The sequence below is a fragment of the Halichoeres trimaculatus genome, unplaced genomic scaffold (genome assembly GCF_033239565.1).
Source record: "Halichoeres trimaculatus isolate MK-OKI-2021-1 unplaced genomic scaffold, fHalTri1.1 fHalTri1_scaffold_19, whole genome shotgun sequence".
In the NCBI taxonomy this organism is placed as follows: Eukaryota; Metazoa; Chordata; class Actinopteri; order Labriformes; family Labridae; genus Halichoeres; species Halichoeres trimaculatus.
In genome coordinates this window covers 5,667,219-5,693,365 of record NW_027437197.1, presented here as the reverse complement: position 1 = coordinate 5,693,365, position 26,147 = coordinate 5,667,219, and the positions used below count along the sequence as shown (strand labels likewise).

The 26,147-nt window shown below is 41.9% G+C and overlaps 1 protein-coding gene across 1 annotated transcript in view; it reads right to left on the bottom strand.

The window, feature by feature from the left end:
- The window catches only part of ttn.1 (titin, tandem duplicate 1), a 148,543-nt gene extending 134,684 nt beyond the window's left edge, over positions 1 to 13,859 (bottom strand). The window contains exons 1-21 of the mRNA XM_074694524.1: positions 13,769 to 13,859; positions 13,066 to 13,269; positions 12,264 to 12,551; positions 11,837 to 11,922; positions 11,531 to 11,742; positions 11,195 to 11,411; positions 8,572 to 8,838; positions 8,018 to 8,128; positions 5,934 to 6,194; positions 5,390 to 5,449; positions 5,046 to 5,304; positions 4,869 to 4,929; positions 3,796 to 3,987; positions 3,558 to 3,700; positions 3,329 to 3,465; positions 3,010 to 3,237; positions 2,692 to 2,930; positions 2,374 to 2,606; positions 2,123 to 2,287; positions 1,858 to 2,026; positions 53 to 1,749 (exon numbers count right to left, since the gene is read on the bottom strand). Coding sequence (XP_074550625.1) covers positions 53 to 1,749; positions 1,858 to 2,026; positions 2,123 to 2,287; positions 2,374 to 2,606; positions 2,692 to 2,930; positions 3,010 to 3,237; positions 3,329 to 3,465; positions 3,558 to 3,700; positions 3,796 to 3,987; positions 4,869 to 4,929; positions 5,046 to 5,304; positions 5,390 to 5,449; positions 5,934 to 6,194; positions 8,018 to 8,128; positions 8,572 to 8,838; positions 11,195 to 11,411; positions 11,531 to 11,742; positions 11,837 to 11,922; positions 12,264 to 12,551; positions 13,066 to 13,269; positions 13,769 to 13,859 — 5,320 coding nt within the window. The remainder of the gene's footprint in view (positions 1 to 52; positions 1,750 to 1,857; positions 2,027 to 2,122; positions 2,288 to 2,373; positions 2,607 to 2,691; positions 2,931 to 3,009; positions 3,238 to 3,328; positions 3,466 to 3,557; positions 3,701 to 3,795; positions 3,988 to 4,868; positions 4,930 to 5,045; positions 5,305 to 5,389; positions 5,450 to 5,933; positions 6,195 to 8,017; positions 8,129 to 8,571; positions 8,839 to 11,194; positions 11,412 to 11,530; positions 11,743 to 11,836; positions 11,923 to 12,263; positions 12,552 to 13,065; positions 13,270 to 13,768) is intronic.
- Positions 13,860 to 26,147: the final 12,288 nt, after the last annotated feature.

Sequence of the window (26,147 nt, the reverse complement as noted above, 5' to 3'; positions counted from 1 at the left end):
AGACTTTAACAGCAAAATGTGTCACGTCAGATGTGAGTGCTCTAAACATTACCTTGCACCAGCAGGAAGGCGTGGCTTGAAGTCTCTCCAGCTTTGCTAGTAGCTTTAACCATGATGCTAGCTGAATCTTCCACTCTGACGTTTCTGATTGACAGCTCACACACATGATCCTCAGGCCAGTACCAGTTAATACGGTCAGACTTTTCCAGCTGGACTCCGTTCTTGAACCACTGGCACTCAGGTTCTGGTCTCCCAACAACCCTGACTCTGAATTTCACCTCCTCGCCCTGAGAGACGGTCTGGCTGGTGATACGCTCCAGGATCTTTGGAGCTTCCATGCTGGCTGAGAGCTTGACTCTCTCTGGTTTCAGAGGTTTAGCTGTCACCTTGCGGCGTTCCTCTTCCTTCTTCTTCTTCTCTTCCTCCTCCTTCTGCTTGTGGTGCAACAGCTCCTCCTTTGTTTTCTTCAGGAGATCCTCGTAGGACTCATCCCTCTTACGGGCCTTGAGCTCCACTGCAGTGATGGACTCGTAGTAGCCCTCTTCAGTCCTGCGCTTGAACTTACCCCTCAGCTCCTCTGTCTCTTCAGTGGTTTTCTCATGTTTGATTCTTTGAGCCTTCTTCAGCTTGACCACTTCTTTCAGCTGAGAGTCGTCAGCGGGTGCCTCAGCTTTCACCACCTCGAAGGAGACCCTTCCAGGCTCATGAACAGCCTCAGGTCCCTTTGCTTCTGGTGCACGGCGCAGATGTGTTCTGAAGTCTTCTTTCTGTCCAATCTCCAGTTTAACTATGTGCTCTGTTGTGCCTACAATGTTGTCAGCAACCACTTTCACCTCTCCTGAGTCATAGGATTTGATTTCTGTGATCTCCAAGTAGTAGATACCATCATAACGAAGTCTGTATCTCTTGCTTTTGCGGATCAGTTGTCCGTTGAGGTACCAGTTCACCTTAGGGGTGGGATAACCAGTTACTCTGCAGCGGAATCGGGCCGTGTCACCCTCCATAACTGTGACTGGTTCAGGGACAAGGACAATCTCAGGTTTGGTTTTCTCAGTTTCCTCTTCAGCTGTGACTCCGTAGGGTCCTCCCTCATGAGCCATGCGTTCCATCTCGTCAATTCTGTGAGCTCCAATCCTGCCTTCAGGGAGCTGAGATTCCTCAACAAGACCCTTCTCATCCTTCACCACAAGAGTGGCCGAGGTCTGGTCGGATCCAAACTTGTTTGTGGCTCTGCAGGTGACGACGCCACTGTCTCTGGCGTAAGCAGCTTCGTAGTCAAGACTGCAGTAACCAAATTCATTGACCATACGCAGCCTGTTGGCAGCTGCCAGGGGTTTGCCGTCATGCAGCCACTCCACTACCATGGTGGGGTCACCAATAGGAGTCAGTCTGCACTCAAAATGAGCTGGACCAAAGCGCTTCATGCGGACAGAGGTCAGCTTCTTCTTGAACTGGGGTTTCTGCTGCTTCTCTTTGTCGTAAAGGTCGCCCTCCTCCCACTGCTCCTGACCGTATCTCAGGTGAAGGGGCTCAACCTCAGGAGGGGCGATCTCCTTGGCTTTGTAGGTTCCTTTGGGGATAATGAGTTTCCTCTCTGGTTCTGGTTCAGCAAAGTCCACCTCAATGTTGACTCTGCAGCGGGTGGTGTCTCTGCCAGCCTTGTTGATGGCTGTAGCTGTGTACCAAGCGCTGTCTGAGCCGACTGCTGAGGGAATCTGAAATTTGGCCTCTCCTCTTGTGCCTTCAACCCTGGAACATGGATGACTCCGGTTAAAATATCTCCAACACGTTTTTTTTCCTCATAGTTCATGCCTTATGATCACATAAACACTGATAACTAAATTCAATATAACCCACCTGATGTTTGGGTGCTTGTGAGGAGTGATAATGTCACTGTTTTTCAGCCAGACGATGTCAGGCAGGGGGTTTCCAATGGCTTTGACAGCCAGTTCAACCAGAGTTCCCTGCTTCACGCTGATGTTCCTCAGCTTCTCGATGAACTGTGGGCGCACCAAAGTTTCCTTAGCTGAAAAAGAAGAAAGGAAGTGATCACAATTTATGATAGTCACTTTAAATACTCAAACATTGTTTATTCAGTGTGGGACGTGAGATTCAGTCTTACCATCAACAGTGAGAGTGACGGAGATGGATGAGCGTCCAGCTCTGTTCTGAGCGACGACGGTCCACTCTCCAGAGTCGTGAGGCATAGCTGGGACGATGATCAGGGACTGGGTACCATCCTCTTTGACCACTATCTTGTGGGTGTAGTCGCTAACAACTTGTTGTCCTGAAAGCAATACGATGTTGATCATTATGAAGTCAACAAAACTTATGGGTTAACACTTTCTAAGGTTTCTTCTGCTCTTTACTCACCGTTGTGGAACCAGTATGTGTCCGGCATTGGTCTGCCGACGACCTTCAGGTCAAATCTGGCAGTCTGTCCCTCAGAGCATTTGCATGAAGAGGGCTTCATGACAAAGACTGGCTTGTAGAGTCTCTCTAGCTGAGCCTCGTCTGTCTCATCCAGCCTTCTAGCAGGAGAACGTCCAGGAGAACGGCTGGGAGAACGTCCAGGAGAGCGGCTCAGGGAGCGAGGAGATGTAGACCTGAGAATGAAGCAGAGTTTTCATCACCCAGGAGTCAACAGCTCTGAATTTAAGAGCACCTCTCAGTTACTAAAGGCCACTGTACCTGATCCTCTGCATTGCAGGCTGTGGTGTGTATCTCTGAGGGGCTCCAACGGATGGCTCAACGTAGAGCTTTCCAGAGCTCACAGTGTTTCCTGTCATGTTTGTGGCGAAGGCAGTGTACACGCCCTCATCCTCTGGGCGGACTACAGGCAGACGCAGGCTGGCCCGTCCATCCTGAAGAACCTCCATCTGGTAGCGATCCCCAGCCCTGATACGCTGGCCGTCTTTGAACCATGCGATCTGAAAGAGCATTAGCAGAACATTGTTGTAGGACCACTCCAGACCACAATAAAAGAAACCGTGTTTTAATGTCCTTTACCTTTGGGAGTGGCACTCCGGCCATCTTGCAGTGGAAAGTGACGCCCATTCCTTCTCTGATTCTGTAGTTTTTCACAGGCGTGTCAAAGGCTGGCTGTTGGGCCTCGGCAGTAGATATGGTCACGGCTGTTTCTCCATCTTCGGTCACAATTTCAGTGTAGGTAATCTGCATAATGCGGAGTTCAATCTCCTGGATGATTCTCTGCTCGATGGCAGAAAGGTGGAATTCCTGCAAACAAGAATAAACATCAGTCAGTCAATAAAAATCTGAGTCTCCTGATGCACTTACATCATCTAAGCACAGTCGCTCAAGCTCATACCTGTCCGGATATAATGGTGGTCATCTGCTCTGTTACAACAACAGGGGGAACGTCTCCCACTTTGGGCTCCTGAACCACTGCCGTCACTTCAGTCTTAAAGGTAGCTTCCTGTTTCTTCATGTAGGCTTCATATTCCTCTGTTAAACAAACAACAACAGACTCATTGACACTTCCATTCGAGCATCATCTACAGCCCACTCTTCACCCCTCACTCTGAATGATGGCGTACCTTCCTCCAGCAGACTGACGGAGGCTGAGACCTCTCCCAGCTGGTTCTTGGCGAACACAGAGTATTCACCAGCATCATCAGCAAAGGTCATGGAGATCTCCAGTCTGCATTCTCCGCTGTCCTTCTTGTAGGCCACTTTGTATCTGATAGACAAAGTACAAAACGGTTCAAATTTTTCTTTAACCTACTGCATTGTCTCACTTTCAAAACCTGACCAGGTTTGTAAAAAGTCTCCTACCTGTATCCGGTGGTGAGTGGAACTCCACTCTTCTTCCAGATGATGTGCGGTTTGGGGCTACCGCCAACCTGGCAGTCAAACACGACACTTCCTCCTTCCACTAGTTTCTGAACGGTCGGTTTCCTGATGAAGAAAGGAGCGGCTGGAGCAGCGTCTGACTCACTCACTTCCTCTTTGGCTTCTTCAGTTTCTCTGAAAATGAAATCCACGTTTGAGAACAAGTAGCCAAACAACATCTAGAGCAGGGGTCTGCAACTTGTGGCTCTGGAGCCTCATGCAGCTCTTTGACTGCTTTGCAGTGGCTCCTTGTATCTTTAAAAATATTATCAAAATAAAAGGCTTTTAATATTTTTCTTACAAGGGTATTAATGATAACGATACAGGCACTAAGTAAAATCATAGAATAAAAATTGGACTAGAAATGCATCACCTCTTGAAACAAAGATTTTACTTTTTTGTGATTTTTTTTTTTTTTTGGACATTTTTGCAAATTGAGAAACAAATTCCACATTTCTCGAAGATTTAACAAATTTTTGAATTTTTTATATAAACCCTCTTTTTTGCAATTTTATAAAGTTTTGACTAATTTTAAAATTGCATGATTAAGATTTTTTTCCCAAATTTATGACATTTCAGCAATTTTTTTTTAATTTTGCACATTTTTTAACTTCATTTTTTTTGCAAATTTTTGTTATTTTTTTTATTTCCAAATTTTGCAATTATTATAAAAATCTATGACACTACAAATTTCTTTTTTTTTCTTAAATTTGCAAATTAGTTAAAAAATAAATCAAATAAATTAAATTAAGTAATTAATAAAAATAAAAAACTAAGAAATCACACATACAAATTTATAAACACAAAAACTTCCTGTTTAGATAATTATTCACCTGATTATACACTTTTTTGTCTTAATGTGAAGATAAACTAGATTTTCCGACTTCCGAATGACTTTTATCCAGGTGAGCTGAGGCTAAATGGCTCTTTTGAAAGTAAAGGTTGCAAACGGCTGATCTAGAGGAATCCTTTCTCGAGTTACATCGACATAATTAGAAACTGTTTGATAAACTCACGGTTTCACAGCAGTTTCAACATGTTCAGCAGCCTCCTCTCTGCTCTCGATGTCTTCAGACACTAAAAAAGAACACATGGTTTTAACGTGTGGAAATGTAACCAACAAGAGACGTGGTTCAGTTGTAGTGAATGCAACTTGAAGTAAATGAAATCATGTCAGAAGTTTTGGTACTGACCCTGGACGAGCAGGTAGCAGGAAGTGCTGATGGTTCCAGCCTCGTTTGTGGCTGTGCAGGTGAAGCGTCCGCTGTCTTCAGCAAACGCCTCGCGGATCACCAGCTGGGCGACTCCGCTCTTATAAGTAATCTGAAAATCAATGGAGCTCTCAATCTTGAAATCCTCTCTGAACCACATGATGACGGGTGCGGGGTGACCGCTGATCTGGCACTCCAGGGTCACCGACTCGCCCTCTGTCACGTTTGTGTTCTTCAAGCCCTGGAGAGGAACAAGAAACCCTGTGAGAAAACATCTCCTCCTAAAAGGACGTGGATATGATTGTAGTGTTGGGGGAGACACTTACAGACACCAGAGTGGGTGGGACCGCACCTCCAGGGCCAGCTACAGCTGCTGCCTCCATTGCCTGTTACAGAAAGACACATTTTTCAGCACATACAGCATTTTCACAGGAAACGTCAGGGAGACACAAAAGCAACACTGAGGACAAGACGCAGGAAATGTTACAGATGAGGGATAAAAACACAAAGAGATGAAGGGAGGCTTGATGGGCTGAAGAGGTGAAGATGAGGTTGTCAATGCCATGGAGGAGCAAGTCAGAGTGTTATGACAGGGTGACGAACACTGGACTGAAACAGAAAGGAAGAAAACCGGACTCAAACTGAACTAAATGAAGGCTTCTCAGGCTCACAATGTGGTTAAAACATGTCTCCAACATTACAGAAATCATGCTCGGTGTATTTAATCCACCTAATATAATTTGTGTCATCCAGTCAGGAAGCTCATTAGCCTTTCGAGACTCCTTCCTGCTAGTTCAGGATAAAGAAACATTCTCCACCTTCATTTACTCATCAGGTTTTCTCATCCTGTTCAGATCCAGCCGACTAAACTAGATTACAAACCTGTTCTCCCCAGTCCTCATACATTCTCTCCACAACCCCAGAGTACACCACCCCTGTCTGTAACTCAGCACCAAATTGACTCTGATATTTCTCAGTCAGGTCTTTAAACGGTGGAGGGATGGGCTCCGGGGTCTCTCTGGCTTCCCCAACACGAGGGATGGGAGACTTGACAGGTCTGATGATCTTTCGAGTGGAGGTCGTGGATAACTCTTTCTGCAGAGTGGCGATAGCCGAGCCGGCGATGGAGACCTGACCAACCCACAGAGGAGGAACAGCCATACCGTCATCAACAAAGAAAGTGGTTTCAAAGGTTCACCACAGTGCAGGGAGGGGTCTACGGCACGTTAGTATTATTAACGCTACGACAGGGTGAAGTGAAGGGACTCTGAGGTAAAGCTGGATTAATAGGAAGGTTCTGCATTGTGTTTATTGATTAAAAGAGTGAAGAAGGAAGGGTTAAAGTTGGATCTGTTTTGTTATTTTTGAAAGGTAGCTTTTACTTTTTGAAGGTTTAGAGGTTTGCATTTTAGACAAGCAGTGAAAAACCGTTAAACCGTTCGCCAAACACCTCCATCCCTAAGAGATATCACGACCTAACGTTACACAGACCAGCTAACTAGATCACCACATGTAGCATCAACTTTAGCATAATTCTTTGTCCTATTCTATCAGTTTTAGGTGAAGTTGAAGGCTGTAATGTCCACTGTGAGCTACACCATCCTTGATGTAGTGAGAGTTTAGCTAAAATTAGCCGCCCGGTGGAAATCTCTACGTAATTTTGATTAGATTTCAACACCAGCAACCTCCGACAAATCACCAAACATAACTTCTGATTAACTGCTCATCCAAAGTTAATGAGCGTAAAATGGGTTAAATGAAAATGAGAAAAAGAGATGGCGCTAGGGATGGGTACCAAATTTTTTTTTAAAGTACCGAGTACCAATTCAGGGAGTGGAAGAGTAGGCGATTTTCCATGCTGGACAAGAACACAGCATTGCAAGGTTCTATATTAAAGAATAAATGTGTTAAATTGTAAAAAAATATATATATTTTATTATCAAATAAATTGATATTTTTTACCACATAAACACAAAAAGTACCGAAAATTGGTACTGTTGAGTACCGGTACCGATTGCCAGGTACCAGGCATTGGTACCGTATCATTTCAAATGTGAAAGTTACCCATCCCTGGATGGCGCTTTTAATTTTTTCCACCTGAGGTGCTGATGTAAGCTGGCTTTAAGTTGTAAGATCTTTCCATCTCTGTGCTGCGGCTGAAAATTATGGTTCATCAGTATCTGCAAGGATAAATAACCAGCTGAGTTTCTAAAGGAGGCTTTAGCGAAGGGTCAGTTCTTTGTCATACCTGCCAACATTTGGGTCTCAAGATTTGAAAGGAGGCGGAGGTGGCGAAGGTGTGAGTGTATGAGGCGAAAAAGGCTTCAAATTATACATAGATGTAAAGATGGGTATCAAATTAGGTACTTTTACAGGTACCAAATTCTGTCTGTAGTACCAAGCATCGATTAACGCAAAATTAAAAGGTACCATGTTTTGGTACCTAAACGCATCCTTGTGACATTGACAAAGAAGAAGAGTTGGTGATTTTCCATGCTGGACATGAACACAGCATTGCAAGTTTATATGTTGAGAAATAAATATGTTTAATTGAAAAACTTTGAGACTTTACTCTTGAACAAATCGATGTTTTTTTAACATATCAACACACACAGAAGTACCAAAAATTGGTACCCTTGAGTCTCGATACCGATTGCCAGGTGTCGGGCATTGGTACAGTATCATTTCATATATGAAAGGTACCCATTCCTACATGTGCGGACAAAAGTATAAGCCATGTATATCTGTTAAGCCTGTGAGGATGTTTTATAACGAGGCTATTTGACCATCAAAAATCACAGGATAAACGATACAACGACAGATGACCCTGGAGTTGGCAGGTATTTTCCATTAATGTCTCATTTCTTAGTCCAAAGGGTTTTTCACTCTGTTTAAGTTGTTAATTTTTCCACGCAGGTTATTTTCTGCTGCTTCCCTCGTGTTACCGTTCTTACCTCAGCGCTAGACTCGCGTTTTGGGACAGAAACTTTAGAAACGGTAAATTGTGGCACTGGGGACGGGGCGGGACCACTTTCCATCTGGGTGATGGAGATTTCTGTCGCTCTCTGAATCTGGAGTAACCAACAGAGTTCAAAAGAGCGTTACAAACTCAGGAAGATTTCAGGAGCTGGAGAAATAGTTATTATTTATTCCTATTAGTAGAACAAATAATCACATGGTTATGAAGAGATTAGACTGACTCAGAGAAATGATCTTAAAGCACTGGCAAATAATTCTGCTCAGTTATTATTACTCTGTTAGTTAATGTTTACTGTTTGTTTACACATATTTTAAATTGTTGAGATGTAACAGTTTTAATCTTTGTCTGCATTAAGGATGTAAACAGCATGAAGGCTTGTACCTGATTGTTTTAACTGATATTGAAGGGGTTAACATTGTTGTGTTGGTATATTTTGTGAAATTTTGATGTTTTAGTGAGAAATTGTTTGCCAGTACAGAACCAAGAATTCCTCTTTTGAGTCCCTGTTCATGTTTTGGCCTAGCTAACCTGAGGCAGAGTGGGTTCAGGTGTAAACTCCTGAGCAGTGGTAAGCATTTGGCCAGCCTGCCCTCTTGTTGTTGTCCAGCCGACTTGATATTGTCGATCAGCAGCCATGGTGGCAGCAGCAGCGGCGGCCGCCTGCTGCTTTAACTCTGCCTCTACGGCCTCCTCTTCAGCTCGAGCGCCCTCAGCATGCACGGGCTGGCGGACACGAGCAAGGTCGACGGCAGCCATAACCGTGGCCACCGCCCCGGCTCTTTTCCCTCCCCCAGCCTGGAGACACAACCAGCAGCACATAGATATCAGAGCATCCATGGCAGGACAGGTGTACAGAGACAGGCAGGTGGACGGGGACTCTGGTTCCTTGATATCAGTATCGTTCTAACACGTTCACTGACAAGTCGATTTATTAGAGCCAGACTTGAGTTGGTGCATCATGACTTCTCACTGAAGCTGAATTGTTTGTTATCAATCGACCCACACACCTGCCTGTCTCCGTAACAGACGTTAAAACACATCACAGATCAATACATGAGTCTCTGCTCTCTCACACACACAAACTGGTCTAAATCCAAATAACTTAACTTATACTTAAAATACAAATACACTAGGAAACCAGCGTGTGTGTGTGTGTCTTAGTGTTTACTCACATAAACATATCACATTATTTGATGAATACATGCTCTGCTGTTTGACATGCAGGAAAACCAACATTGAAACCAGAGGGAGGTGAAAAAAGAGAACATCCTGTCATCAGATTCAAAAAAAGAGGTGAAGAAAAACAAAAAAAGACAGGATGGATGAAGAGGTTTCTGGGGGGACATCCTGGTTTCTGCTCATCAGCTGAAGGAAACTCTTGATTCAGACGTCACGGTTAAAAAAGATGAAGATGTCGTTGTGATTGGGGAAGGAGGAGATGTGGTAACATCACCAGTGGATCTCTGAACTCATTTCCTGATCCTGAGTCAAGTCTTGAGCCTTTAGACTTCTGTTTTTGTCACACTTCATTTTCCCTCAGCTTCAAACTTATCTGATCTGCGGTCTCACATATTTGATTATTTTTTAAAAGGTTAAAAACTGCGGTGTTCATGCTGCTGGTTGCAGGTACAAACCAAGAATGTCTGAGTGTTTAGCACAGAGGGACAGAAATATACACGAGAAATAAAATTTAACAAGGAGGAGGAAGAAGTGGAAAACATTGGACTTTAGGGTGAAGGGAAGGAAGTTTCTGAAGACTTAACTTTCATCCCCGTTTGAAACTGAGGGTACATAATCAAAAATCTGAAACAATAACTATAAACTTAAAAATCAGAATACACAAATTTTCAGTGACTGTTAAGTGTTTCACAACATGATGTTTTTACAGAGATACCTGCAGATTTCTGCCTCTCACAGCCAGACAATATTTTAGAAACAGTGTTTTTTTTTGTTTAAAGCTGTTCATAAAACGTGTACTGGGCTAATCACATGAAAATCATTTAACAAACAGCCACATCAACAACATCTACAATAGAGATAGACCGATATGGATTTTTTGGGGCGGATACTGATACTGATTATTAGAAGGCAAGGAGGCAGAAAACCAATATTTGAAGCCGATATTCATTTGCAGTCAAAGTGAAAATATTGCTGTAAAAAATTTTGAGCACTACAAACTCCAACACTTGACGGCATTCAAATTCCTTCAAGCATATGATTGTCAAACAGCTCCCAGGCTTAGCAGCATGTTTTATGAAGTTAAATGAAAACTTTAAAAAACAAATAGCTAAAGTTTTCTACAGTAAATAAAGTTTTCCAAAATTTCTATGTAACAGCAATAAAATTGGACGGAATTGAGTTTGTGCCTTTTACAGGTACGTAACGCAGTTGAATTAATTTTCTATGAGGTTTTACATGAATGATTTTAAATGTTTTGACCATCTAGGGCTTCCATAGTGTAGAGAAGTATCAGCAAGCAGCTCCTGAATGTCTGCAGTTTAAAACATTTCTTATCAGTTTTTCAGGGGCAGAAAAAACATATTCCTGTGGGTATTGATAAGAGGACTGATTTTTGTGTCTGTAAAAGTTAAAGTAAGCTCATAGACAGTAAAACAGTCATGATTCTAATTGCGTTAGCCTGTTAATGGGATTTTCCATTGACATTAGCATTATCGGCCTTTGGATTGAAAAAAAAGGCTGATGCTGATATGCCCCAAAATGACAAATATCGGCCCCGATAATCTGCCCAGCCGATAATCGGTCTTTCTCTAATCTACAACAGGTCTGAGTGAATCAGACAACAGTAAGACATGCTGCCTTTGAATACTAAGAGAAACACTTAACAGTGAGACAGAGCACAACAAATTTAAACTGTGAAAAGATAAGCTGGGCGAAAGATTTCAACAGACAGACACAAACAAGACAGACGTAAAGACCTAAGTGTGTAAGAAGAGACGTTTAAGATTCAACAACCAGAGAGGAAACATGATGTGATGAGTCGGCCATGATCGTCTTCCCACTCTAGAGCAATTTGTTCAACAAGAAGCTTAAAGTTGGTAAACTCTAAAACCAAAAACACACTTCAACACTGAAACATTGCTCCACAAACCCACAAAAACGGTGATAAGCCCCGCCCCTCGACACCACCCACCTCTTTCACCCCGGCGACCTGCTGCTCCCAGCGTTGCTCCTGGCCTGTCTGAGTGATGCTGGTCACGCTGGTGTAGCTGGTCTCCGACACATAGTCTCCCTGCTTCCATGGCGGCAGGACGTCACCGGCGCCGGCGGCCGCCTGTTTGCGCGCGGTGATTGGGGACTTGACCGGCCTGATGGGGGAGACTGAGAGTCTTGAAGTGGGAGAGGCAGGCCTGGAGACGGGGGGGAAGGAGGTCCCGTTATAGGCCAGCAGAGGGCCAACCTCCGATAACACCGTCACCCGGCTCGCTGATTTAAAACCATGGGACTGTCTTCACCGTATCCTACTTACCTGACAGGTGTGGGTGTGGGAGCCTTCACGTGTCTGACGGGTGATGGTGACTGCTGCCGTCCTCCTGCCACTTTTGCCACCAGTGTGGCCTGAGGTGGGGACTTGGATGTGGGTTTGGGAGGAACTCTGGGTGGAGTCTTGTGAGCCAGCTGAGTCAGCTCGGCGCCCTCCACCTGCATCTCCATCATGGTGGTGGCCTGGAACGTGGCCCTCTGAGGGCGGAGAGAGGAGAGGATGAGGCGAGACTGAGGGAGGAGAGATCTGACTGATAGAAAGAACAGATTCATGATTTAATGATGAACACACCTTCTCCACTCGGGTCTGACGAGTCTTTGAAATCTGAGCAGATGAAATCACTGTCTTTGTTTTCTTTGCTGGAACGGCTTCCTCTCCTGGACACGGGAAGGTTTACATGAGTGGGTCACACAGATTACACAACAAACATTCACAGCATCACCAGAAATTACTCTTATCCAAATTTAGTCCCCGCTAACATCCCAGATTTTTGTTTCCTTCCTTTTCTGAGGTAGAAACACAAAGAAGAAAAACCCTGACACCTGGTCACAGTTTCAGGTGATTCTGTGAATTCTAGTTTAGCTTGGATGCTATGCTAACAGTTTCTGCCAGCAGGCTAACACCTCCCGCAGCAGCTCAGAGAGAAGTGAAATCAAACATCGGGCTTTGGAGCAGACAGGTTACGTTCAAACTGTTTAAGACAGTTGACTGTCCTCACCCTGAACCTGCAGCTCAGCGGTGGAGGTGGCCCGTCCACTGCTGTTGCTGGCGGTCACAGAATATGTCCCAGCATCCTCTGGGAAGGCCTCAGCGATCAACAGACTGTACAGGTCTCCTTCCTGAAGGATCCTGGAGTCTGCTGAGCTCTGGATCTCGGCTCCCTCTCTGAAGAACTTCACCACAGGTGCTGGGATTCCTGTGACACGGACGTCCAGCCTCACCTGGCTGCCCTGTCTCACCGTGGAGCTCTGCAGTCTCTGGAGGAAGCTGGGGGGCGCTGTCTCAGCTGCACAGCAAAGTATGGACACAGTTCAAGTTAGCCTGAAAGCCAGTCTGTTCCTGTGGTGTCTGAGAAACCAGCCTGAATCACTTCACTTCATGAGAGTGTGCTCGGAGGCACAGCTTCAACAGACTGAAAACTTACAGACGAGTCAAAGTTTGTTAACAGCTGAAGACATCAGGTGACATCACCAGCACAGCTGTGTTATTTCTTATAGGAGTCTGCAGAGGGTTTCCGTCTGTTAGACCAAGATCTTAGAAGAAGTGGTCTTCTTATGTATGATTACATAAAGAGGTTGATAGGTCGAAAAAGGAAGCCAAGCTTGGCTGAAGGATTTGGTTGATACCAACAACACTCACATTTCCACAAACACACCCAAAAACCTTTCTTTACAAACCTAATCAAACTCTGAGATTGTGATGATGGAGGTTACCAGAACAGCTGCTCTCTAACGTCTTTCATTAGATCTGCTGTCCCTCTCACCTGTAATGCCTGACAACAAACACCCCGTCGCTCTCACCTGTGACAAGGAGTTCAGCGGTGCTCGTTGCTTGTCCAGCTCCGTTGGTTGCTCTGACAGAAAATCTCCCACTGTGTGCGGCGGTCACAGCGGGGATTCTCAGAACAGCACGGCCGTCACTGAACGAGATCTGAACACCGGGCAGAGCTGCGGCGGAAAGAACCTGGCCATCACGAAACCAGCTCACTTCAGGAACTGGTGTACCTGTAGAGGAGAGAGGAGCCAGAGCAGGTCTCAGACACCTGAAGCAGATCTTTGTTTTCACCTTTATGTCAGAGGATCCTTTTGATTTACTTTTATTTAATACAACTTTCTTTCTTTTCTAGTTTTAACAGCTGATCAGTGACAGATCTCATTGGCTGAATGGTTTACACCTGTGTACAGGTCACATCCCAAGGCTAATACTCTAAAAAAAGTTCCAGAGCAAAACAAGACAAGTATATCAGCTTACATCAATTTTTAACAAGTCATTACAAAAACTAGATTTTTCATATTTCAATCTTCTGAATGAAGTAAGTGGACTTTTCTGACAAACTCCAATAAATAAAGAGCTCTGGTAAAGTTATCATGCACATTTAAGAGTCTAATTTTCATCCCGTACATGGTTTCTGGTTGTGGTTTTGCCAGTTTCGTTTACAGTGTTTGTTTCTTTGTTTGAAAGGTAAAGTAATGAAACAGCAGCGTGCACGGTGGGGTTTCTTACCACTAACTTGAGCCTCGAACGTCGCGGCACTACCCTCTAGTGCCACGACGCTCTGGAGCGGCTGAGTGAACGTTGGTGCTTGTGTTGTCATGATGGCGGCACCCTGCACACAAACGGAAATAAGAGTTAGCCAGTCAGTCAGGGGACAGAGGACAGGGCTGTGCCACAACTCCTCTCTCCTGAAATAGATGACCAACCAAATGTCTCCATATGTCAGATTTACAGTGCTCTGAGTCACCATCTGATGTTAATATATGAATTAAATGCATTAATCTAAAACAACAAACAATCTGCAGCAAAGAAACCTCATGATGAGATTGTTTTTCACACTTTTCCTCACATTCAAACACAAATTTAAAGATAAAATAAAGATTACAGGAACATTCTTATGACTAACTATGCATCTGTCTTATATTAACTCCTTCTTGGCTTATTTATTCCCTTAGTGAACAGTTTCCTGATGAGCTCATGATCTAAATCTCTAGTAAATAGTCCCATTTAGAGTCCAGAAGAGGATAGTTAGGCAGAGCTACATCACAGCTGCTAACATAGAGGTATAACAATTTGCTGTTCAGTGTTTGGTTGTTATTTAACACACTTTTAGGGGTTAGAGATTACGTTATGTGCATGACAATTTTTTTTTTTTAAATCTAAATAAACATTACATTTTCATTACAGATGCACTGAATTAACTGCTAGCATCAACTGATAGCCCTCCACTAGCAATCAAACCCCTCCCGCGGCTCCACCCTCGTCTCCTTAGAAGCTAACTTAACATTGCTAACAGCTCAGATTGAAGTGGCCGTTATCCACGAGCTAGCGATAAAAAAATAAAAAAAAAAAAGCCCCAGCACCACGTGATCCTGATATTTACCTGACTTCAGATTGTCCAAGTATTCTCATCACAGACATATCTGCGTTTATATCAAACTTTTGGAGTCAGTTCTAACAGTATTTTAGTTTTAACGTCTTTAGCATCTGTCAGATTCATAGTTCCCGCTCCTCAAGGTGCGGCGCGTGTGCTGCGTTCAAGCACACTCAGAAAACACAGTACACATCAAATAGCATGAACGTAACTCTTCTCCTTCTCTGAAACAAACACACTATCTCAACAGAATATCAACAAATCTACATTTTCTGGATCAGTTTGTGTTGAGTTTGTATGTTTTTTTGATTGGTGTTCATATTTACAGTCCGCTGGATGAAGCCTGTGCAGCTTCTCTCAGCAGGTTTGAGTTTCACGGAGCAGGACGGGGCTATAAATGTCAGGGGGCGGGGCCTGTTGGAGGGCAGAGGACGGCGACGGACAGCAGCAGCTGGAGGTCAGCCGCATGTACGAGTCATCACCACAAAATGAGAATAAGAGGAGTGAAATAATAAAGTATGTGCTGCAGGAAGCTGGATATGTTTCATTCAGAGTTTCAGCTGAATCACAAACTCAACACAGAGAAATGGAAGGGTTTAGAATGCAGGGATGGTAAAAATGTAAATAAATAAAGTCTGTAGGTGGAGAAAATAAAATATGTAATTAAAAAATGCTAATAACATAAAATAAACAGGAAAAAAACAAGACTCGAAATAGCTGATGTCTGCCTATATGAACCTGACCTGATAATCAATGAGTAATATTGACAGTAATGCTGTGACCTTGCTGTGGCCTCAGCATAAACGTGGACTCCCCTCCCTGTGGTCTCACTCTCACATCGGGTCTAAATTTAGCCCGGCTCAGTTTTACAGCTCGCAGCTGCTCAGAAGAGCTGTAAATAAACCAGTCAGAGTTAGTTAATGAGTTAGATTATTTATCTTATTATTTTGTTTTTCTATGTCTGTCTTTGTTTGGGAAGTTTATCACTGTCTGGGTCACAGAAATTGATCTTTGTTATTATTAAACTCCTTGTGTCATTCATCAAATTTTGAGATTTTGATTCTGTTGCCTTCAGTTTAACATTTTTATCATCAAAGGTTTGATTTTATTAAAAAAAAAAGTTGATTCAGATCTAAGTTTCTGTCCCACAGTTTAAAACTTTAACAGCTGTGATGTTTTTTATTTGATTATAAAACTCTGAAATTTATTTATTTTTTTTGTCTTCTTTTCTTTTACAGGTTATTGCAACTCCTTAGAACTATTTGGTGATACGTTAAGGTCCCTCCATCCTTTTTCTCTAACAGCTGATGATGAATATGGATATTATTACATGTGTGTGAGAGACAATAGTTGATGTAAAAAGGCTTGGGATAAAGTGAGCTTTAATATTTTTCTTTTTGACACTAATAAAGAAGCTGAAAGAAGTTGGTTATTAAATGTATTTAGCACTTTAAAATTGCTATAATTATTGTGACCTTCTTCCTTTTAACACAGAGTTTCTTTTCTCTTCCCTTCCTGTTTCTTTAGATGCGTCACCGGTGTTTTGGGGACATCTGAGTTAAAGAATATCTAAATATTTCTTTTAACATCCTGAAAGTTTGAATTATTCTGTTTAATTTGTGTTCACTCTGACTGTGTTAATAAAGTCATTGTTTAAAAAACTTCGAAATAAAACGGAAATCTTGTCACTCAGACATTAGTTTGGTGTCTTCCTCACATTTCAGGTGAGGACAGACGACTGTAAAAGCTGATCTCTTCTCAGTGATCAAAAACAAAGGACTTACAAAGGACTCCAACAAGGTGTGAAGATTAAGTGGATTTAACAGCTGTTTACCTCAAACATGCTGATATTCACTTAAATTCAGCAACAACAAATGAATCCATCTGTTTGATGTGCTATATGTTGAGATTATCTTTAGATAGTTTTTATGTCAAATGAGTCTATACAGGAGAATACTTAATAAACCTGAAAGAATTTAAATATCCACACTTCAGATGAGAAAACAGGCGATCTGCTGGGTCTGATAATGTGTGTTTGTCTCTGTCTCTGTGAAGGGGGGGTTCACACCTGAGGTTGTTAGACAAATGTTGAACAACCCCCCTCCAGCTGCTGCTGCTAATGACCCTACAGGGTTAGATCTGTGATAAATCAGCTGATCTTTGCAAATAAGGGGGAGTCAGAAACAGAAAAATGTATTTCTGACAGTTTTTTAAAAAGTTAAAATAGAAAGTTTAATCAGGGTCAAAGAACTGTGTGTTTGGGGGGTGGGGGTTGAAGGGCCACTAAATATATCTAAACAGACCCTGTACCTTACTTTAAACTTAAGACTTCATTAATTTTGGCTGTTAAAAGTTCAATAATTAACTTAGTTTATCCTCACTGTGAATAAAATCCAAAGTATTTTTTCATCTAATTTCACTAAACCTGAAAGTAAACAGGCTTTAGTTTGTTTGTTCATTTTAATTCTAACAACACTGTATTATGTCCCGCCACTTTATTCTGTGTTTGTGACATGAAGTTCAAACAGTCAATAGTCTTTACTTTAAACAACCAGAGTCAAAATGTTGTTTTTTATGATTAGATATGTTCATATTTGATCAAATAACCACATATTATCAAAGCAGCTTTCAGTGTGGATCACCATTAGTCATCTTTAGCTGAAACAGTGCTAAAACTCATATTTGATTTAGTTATAAATAAATATAGACTCCATGAAGATGATGATGATGTTATCAGTAAGTTTAAAGTGGATCCTAACAGTTATACTTTAATCAGTCTGCCTTAAAGAGGAGCAGATTCAACATGTGATAACCTAAGCCTCATTCCTACTTCCTGCAGGAGTGCAGCTACTTCCTGTAGTTTCCACAATAAGAGCCTCTGTGTGCTCCACCTTGATTTACAGGCAGATTTACAGCTCACTGAGACACAGTCTGACAGTCAGGAGGGTTTTAATCTGTAAAAGTTGATGAAGCAGTTTACCCAGACTTCATGTTCCAGTTATGAATCAGTCTTTAAAATAGCTTCAGTGTGATCAGCTGATGGATGAAGAGCTGGAGATAAGAGGTTTCGTTGTATTAATCTCTGCTTCAGAGTTTATCTTACTATAACACCATCACTGCTGTTTAACGAATTGTTTATTCATTATTAAACAAAAAAGTGGATCAAGTTTTACTTTTTTATTCTCTATAAATAATGTGACCTTACATGTCAACAGCTGACCTGTGATTGGATGAGCAGCCGGGCATAAACATGTGATGAATTATTTTATCATGAGACTGTCCCCCCTGTGCAGCATCAATACTTAATACTTTAAATTCTAAATAAATCTGGTGATAAGGAATAAAAATAAACCAAACTTAAAATATAAACACTTTTTTTTAAATGAAACTGTCTTTCAAGAGCTTAATTTAGTGCCATAATAACATTATTGATTTAATGTCTATATGAGATAAATTATAAAACATTAAACTCAGCAAATAAATCACCTGACACATGAAGCAGCACACAAAGTTCAACTGTCAGTTAATCCAAACAGAAACATGATAAATATCTCCTCTAGCATCTCAAACATTTGGAGGCAAATTAAAGAAATCCTGCCAAAGCAGCGAGCAGGCCTGAAATAATAATATCATATTTATTCATGCAAAGTCACATGACACCATTTAAACTCTAAGCCTCTTAATTCAAAGTTTCAAACTGGAAAAATAAATTTAAAGTTTGATTTATAAAATTAAACAAATTAAGGAACCAAGTTTCCTGTTTCCACCCAAAGAAGACTGTCAATAAGTTTTTTTTTTTTTTTATCATCAGGGGTCCTTGAATGCCTCGTCAGGACAGCTGTTTTTTTTCAGCACTGTCAGCTGAAGGTGTCGAGTTTCTGTAATTATCTCCACAGCCGACACATCAACACTGATGAAACTCTGATCGATCAATCAACAACCAGCACAAACAAACTTTCATCCAAAATCTCAACATGTTGGAGCAGAGCGAACAAACAGCTGATATTTACAGATCAGAATCCCAGCGACAGATATGGCAGTAACCAAAAATACCCAGCACCCCCCACCAGCCCTGACCCGAGGAGCTTTGATTGACAGCCACCATGTGGCACATAGCTGGAGGTGAGGTGATAGCCCTGCTGCTGATTCCCTTAAAAAGCCATCAGCCGCCCAGCTGACAGGCCTCTCGCATGCTATCAGCAGCTATTCTTGGCCTTTCTCAGATCACTGCTGCACGCGGCTGCGTCCAAATCCAACCAGGTTCACCTCAAACTCACTTAAACACCAAAAAACCAATGACACACCCGAGCCCCTGCAAACCACATGACTCTGAACCACAGGGTCCCCCCTCTGGGTGCTGTGTACTCACTTGTTTCCACAAGGGTGCCTCGGATTGATGGGACAGAGCCCAGGTAACTCAAACAGGTCTCCTTATCCAGAAAGGTGTTTCCAGAAAAATCCAAGATGAGAACGATTGAGCCTCGAAATATTCCCCCCTCAAAAAAACAAAACTACACAGTGAGACGCCGTGTAGTTTTGCTTTTCCTCCTCGCAATCCCCTCCACCCGAGGCGAGGCTGGGAATGCTCCAACTGCTCAGAAGGGCCCACACCGTGCTGTAGCTCTTTATACCAGGGGGGACAACCTGCATCATCAGCTCATACAGCCTCCCCATTGGCTGCTGGGACACTCAGGGGGGCATGATGGGACATGGCAGCCATGTATGCCACCTCCACCCTATCAGACCCCCCCTGTTAGAGTGGATCCAGCTCTGATCTGATGTGTGTGTGTGATGGAGTGACAGCAGGGATTAAACATCACACACCTGAGTGTGAGTGTGGAGGAAACCGGGCAAAGATCGAGAGAATCCACAGAATCAGAAAGAGACATTAAAGAGCTGCTGACCAAAAGGAGGCAGAGGCTGTCCCTGTCACTCAAACACACACAACCACCCCCCCACACACACACACCTCAGCAGCCTGCTGTTACAACACACCAACTAACTGGGTTTACATAAATAAACTTCATCTACACTTTAAACTTCATTCATCCCTTCTTCAACTCCATACGTGTAGACTGTGTGACTCTTCACTGTTTATGTGTGTGTGAGTATGAGCATGTGTGTGTGTGTAAATGTACACAAAAGTCTGCTGCTCTGTCATGCTTTGGTAACAAGGTTTGGTAACTGCCACTCAGCTGTCAATTATCCATCATGCAGTGATGAGCTCTGCAGGAGGAAGTTTGAAGTTTCGTAAGAATCGATCTGATAAAAATCAGGAGTCATGAATCATCTCACAAACAAACAAACACACAAACAAACAAACAAACAAACTGCAGAAATAAAGTCAGAGGAAAAACTTTATTTGAAAGAAACAAATTGCAGGAACATTAAAGGTTAGGTAACGACTCCTTCCCCCACATGGTCCTAAATTCTCTGCAGTCTGCACAGACCTGCTGTTAAATCACTGATATGATAAAAACACATTAATAATGCCACCTTTAGACAAACACATACTTTAAACCCACTGAAATAAAACTCCTTTCTGTGAAACAGGAAATAAAAAGTTTAATTTATTTTGATTCAAACTAAAATCTTCTCTAAATACTTGTCTCTTTATTCAATTAACAGTACATTAGAATGATGCTATAATGCAGCTACACTGCAAAAAAACTAAAATCTTATCAAGTGTTTTTGTTTGATTTTCAGTAGAAAATGTCTTTTTAGACTTAATAAGAGCCACATTCACCTGGCCAGCCCAGAAAAATGTCTTAATTCAAGTTATTCAAAGACAAAAATTAGGTCTGAATTGCTTGTATCAAGTAAAAAAAAGCTGCCAATGGAGCAAGAGAAAAGTTTCCTGTATTACGACAATTTTCTAGTTTTAGGCAAATTTTTCTTGTTCCGTTGACATTTTTTTTCTTTAACGTGTAACAAGCAATTTAGACCTCATTTTTGTCTTTAAACAACTTAAAACAAGATATATTTCTGGACTGATGAGTTGAATGTGGCTCATATCAAGTGTAATCAAGCAGCAACCTCTGGTCTAAAAATATGACACTATGTGGAAGCGCTAAAATCTGCTGTTTCTGGAGTGTTGGCATGAGGCTGGCTCCTGAAGTACAGGAAGTCACATACACACCAAGCCAAAAAAAAGCCGTTTTCAAAGCAGAAATTAACCTATTTACAGCCTGGTTCAAAAAACGTCACCTGTCTGAGTCGCTAATTTTACTACAGGCTCCCACTGTACGGGGGGTGATTTTTTTTCTAACTCAGCCGTTCAGATGATATTAAGATTGCTAGCTCGCCCAATTAGAGGCACAGCTGAGGGTCACATGACTGACAGGCGCCCTATGGCTGTAGGCGAAGCTCTTGCCACTACCAATTTGGCCGCCATAGCCAATGTGCTTCATTTTCCGTTTCAGAAACAGATGGGTGACATCGGCGAGACTGCATCCATGTTTTATACATTCTATGAGTGTGATAAGACAATTTTTACTCAAAATAAGATAAAAACACTTGATCATGTCATTCTTTTGCAGTGTGTACAAGGCTTTGGAAAATCAGTTATGGTAGAAGTGCTGTTACAACTGAAGAAAATAGTATCTTATGAATTCACTGAGACATAAAACAGAAATAAACAGGACAGGACACACTACAGGACAGAGACACAAGCATGCAGTGTAATAAATAAACACATTTATGTTATCACAAATGATCCACAGACCATCAGCCCAGGGGACGACGCCAGAGCTGTGCTAACAGGAAGTAAACAAGAAGATAACTGGGAGTTAACTATAGACTGTAAAAAAAAGAAAAGAAAAAAAGAAAGGACGTCATTTTGCCCGGCTCAAAGTGAGGTCTCCACAAAAACTGCTCCCCCTGGTGGCTGGCTGCAGTATAGGTAAATTATCCATCTCCCCAGTCAATCCAGATGACCTGTGGTCAAACTCAAAAAAATGAATACACCTCGTAGAAATGTTTCTCACGTCTGATTGTTGTGGTGATTTGAAGGTATCATTTGGCTGCCTTGTATTCAAGTCCTCTTTGTTTTGAAAAGTTTTGTTTTCATTAGTTATAAGAGGTTAAAAACGAGGTTTTATGTCACATTTAACAATGATTGACAGCTGCCGTTCTTGTGTAATTTTTTCGGGGATCGTAAAATATGTCAGGAGGTAGAGTCAAGAAGTGATTAGACTCGTGAAAGAAAAAAAATATATTATTTTTGTCACCCGGCTCCACTCAAATTCTCCCTGAATCCGTCACAGTCGCTACTGCGCAGACTCTCTAATGGATGTGGATACTGAAAACTAACAGGAGCCTCAGTGATGGCAGACAGGCAGCCAGAGGAGTAAGAGGAGGACATAGACGTCATGCATGAGCACCAAGTTGCCGAGGCAGCAGAAACTAGCGTCATCTACAAACAATAATTTTCCATATTAGCTAAAGTAACATCTGGTGTGGCCTTCAAGAGACTTTTCCGGCCTCCTCTCTGCAGATGAGCAGAGCAGGTGCAGGTGTTTGCGTACAAACTTCCTCTGTTGCTCTAACCGCACAGATGTGACCCTGCTAAGCTGTGAAGGTACTCAGTGAAGGATCAGTGGTGTGGACAATTGATACCACTCACTATCATCTGTTAGTATGAAAAGTCCAATAGTTGCTAACACTGTGAGTGTAGAGTTACTGGATGATTATCGCTCCATAAGCTTAAATGTGGCTCCTCACTTCCCTTTGCTTGAGATCTGTTAAACAGTCAAACCCCTGAAACCTCCCCAGACTCTGACCTTTAGGGAAGCTGCAAAAAACTGAAACCTTATGAAGTGTTTTTGTCTTATCTTAAGTAAAAATCATCTTGTTGTAATTAATACGAGCCACACTCAACCGGTCAGTCCGTAAAAAATGTCTTGTTTTAAGTTATTGAAAAACAAAAATGAGGTCTGAATTGCTTGTAACAGGTAAAAAAAAAAAATCTGCCGATGGAAGAAAAACTTGCTTAAAATTTTTCAAAATTTTGTAACTTTTCTCTTGTTCCATTGGAAGATTTTTTTTAATTGTTACAAGTAATTCAGACCTCATTTTGTCTTCAAATAACTTAATAACTAACATTTTTCTTGACTGGTCAGGTAAATGTGGCTCATATTAAGTCTAAAAAGGCTTTTTCTACTGAAAATAAGAGAAAATCACTTGATAAGATTTTCGTTTTTTCCAGTGGGGACAGGATGCCTAATGAACATCCTGTTTACACCATTGTTGTCTCCCAATTGGTGGATTTCTCTACAGTATTACAAACTGTATTATTAAAGTCTTAACAGAAAGAGACTCTTTAAATGCATAATTTCTTAAAAAATAAAATCTGTCCTGAAGAAATAAAAGTGGTGACGGAGAGCAAAGGACAGACCTGCAGACACTGCTCAGTGAGTACGACTGCAGGCTCTCTGTGGTCCACAGTTCTCCTCGTGCAGGTTATTTCTGTCGGCCTGGCTGGGTCCTGGTGGGGGATGGGGGGACTCAAAGGGCTGATGGTTTCAGTGATCACAACAGCAACAGAATCTATCAGAGTTCAGGACACATACAGTGTGTGAAGCCCCTGCTCCCTGACTCCAGCATTAGTCACAGTCACATTAGTATGAGACGTTTGAGGTCTTTGCAGGGGACTGATATAAAAGTCCATGTTGACACGACAGCATCAAACAGTTTCTGAGGATTTGTCGATTTCACATCCATGATGAGAATCTCCTGTTCCACCACATCCCAAAGGTGCTCTATTGGATTGAGATCTGGGGACTGTGGAGACCATTTGAGTACAGGGAACTCATTGTCATGTTGAAGAAAGCAGTCTGAGATGATTCCAGCTTTATGACATGGAGCGTTATCCTGCTGGAAGTAGCCATCAGAAGATGGGTACACTGTGCTCATAAAGGGATGGGATATTTGTGTTAATGGGAAGTTGAACAGGTGCATTTAAGACAGTGAAAGTCAGGATCTAAAGAAATGTTTTCCAGATAAATGAAGTTACTTTCTTGCAAAAGATGTTAAATTTGGAGCATATTTCCATGTATCCATGTAGCTACAGTGGGGTCACGTGAGATCCCTCTCTCCATCACATTAACTGAGCTGTAGAGTGTGAAAGTATCAGCATTCTCAGGTGATTGTATGAATGTAGGTCATCAGGACAAAGCTGTAGAGTTAACTCTGGTTTCTAAACTGGTTTCGAGGTTGATGCTCTTTATTTTGCATCAAAACATGAACGTACAGTCAGAAACACACAGCCTGCTGGGACGTGTTCGAGGACCAGAGAGGTTTACTCTGCTGATCCGTTTCTATCTCTGTGTTTCGGGGGTTTTGCAACCGTCTCAGCTGGTCGGCTCGGGTGTCAACAGGGAGGACAGCTGCAGGACACTAAATCCTGCTGAGAGTCCACAGAGACCAACAGAAACCAGAGACACTCCAGCTTTCAGCATGGGAGATCAGACTATCAGCCCCCTCTACCAGCTCTCAGTGGTACTGCAGGTAACACTCAGGTCCTGTACTTCAACAGCAGGGAGGAAACTGTCGAAATGATCTTCAGGGGCTCTGTAGGTTTGCGTTTTTGCACCATCCCTGGACTTCAACAAGACTCATTCAGTCTTTTTCCTGCCACATACTTTCATCGCCTTTGACTTGACTGAAATAGGAAAGAACAAGAATAACGGACTCTGATGATTTCCAGACTCTTTCTCTACACAAATCCTGGGTCAAAGACAGTCTGATATGATATTTATGAGGTCTTGTGTCTTGCATGTGAATGAATGTTTCCAGTGATGAAGTTCAGACCCTCATCATCCTCAGCTCGTTAGCAGCAGGATGCTGTAATGTTGTGCTAATGATGATGTAATGTTTATATGTCTTTAATGTAATCTTGCATCAGGAGCTCGGCTGCTGTTTGTGAACACTGTTACATGAAAACAACACAAAGGTCGCCTGCTTTAATTTTTAATTTTCATGGAGCCTCATTAGAGGACAGGATGATGACATCAGAGCAGGAGGTGTGTCGGCTGCTTTTCAAAATAAAATAACAAGAGACCAGAGAGGAGAGTATAGGGGGGGAAATGAGAGAATAATGAAGTCAGATCTTCATACATAAATGATAACATATATATGTAATTGGAATCTCTGGTCTTAAATCATTTAGGATTCATACAGATGTCTTTTTCTGAGCTAATGAGGTCATCTACCTGAGGCCGTTGTCAGGTAGAAAGTCAGCTTCTTTACAGGTTTCACTGCGGAAATATTCAAAGAAAGAAAGACAGAGAGAAAGACAGATGTGTTAGACCAACAAGTTTTGTTTTCTGGAAACATTTCCCATGGATGACCAGCCATAGATGAGATGTACTGCTTTGTCCACAAGGGGGCGCCTATGAGAAGCTCTAAATGACCAGTGGGAGAACTCAAGACCAATCTGTCATTCATGCTGTTTCTCAGCTAGAATATCTCTTCTTCTACCTTTAACACATATACTACAAAATAATCAGTAATATTTTTTTCCTTGTCTTTTAATAATAAATACATTAAGATGTTAAATTATTCTTAAAAGTCACTGAGAGCAGTGCACAGTTTTGGAAATGATTATTCAAAAATTATTGGTTATTGTAATAAATATTTAACAATTAATAAAAAAAGTACAATAACAAAGTTCTGATTATCAGAGTTTATTTTATTTTATTTTATTTTTGCATCTGTTATCTTTAAATCAGAGCCATAATGGGCTGGGATATCCATCACTGTGGCTTTGAACCACAGATTTAGAGTCAAAACAAAAACCCTAACAGAAAAAATTAGATCGGCAAGAGAAAACTTTCTTTTATTCGTCTCCCTGACCATCTGTGAACTCCACACACCAGTGAATCATTTTAAAACAGAGTGCATACCTTCCTCTTCCATAGTTTTTAAGTTGCACTGCTTTGAAATCAGCTTGCTCCACTTTTCATTGTTTTCATCTCTTTGTTTTTGAGTCTGCGCTGAGTTTTCTCTGAGTGTAAAAAAGTGATAATAATAAATGCAGCAGAGAGGATGCAGGAGGATGAAATTATGTTCATCTACCTGCAGTGAAGCTATTTGTCCAGCAGGGGACAGAGCAGCACTGTAGCTGACTGCAGGTTTTCTGTCTGTCCTCTGTCACATTTTTGATCAATGAGTCCATCAATGATTGTCTTTCTCTGTGATCAGCTGTGGTGTTTACACTGCAGATAGAGGTTTTCTTTTTTCTCTTCAGAGATCAGGAGCTGGTCTGCAGTAAGTTTTTAAAGAGAGGAGGAGAAAGAGAAGAACATGAAGACAAACGGGATCACGAACTGGGTGTGATCAACAGTCTAAAGGTGAATCACTAAAACAGAGTCAGACTGTTTGATCCAGTTACTACAATTCATCACAAATCTGTTTTGCCTTTCTTTATAATAATATAATAATGCAGTGAAAAAATGAAAACATGCACATCACTTAATCAGTTCAAAAAGATTTATATAAATCTTTGTCTGAGTA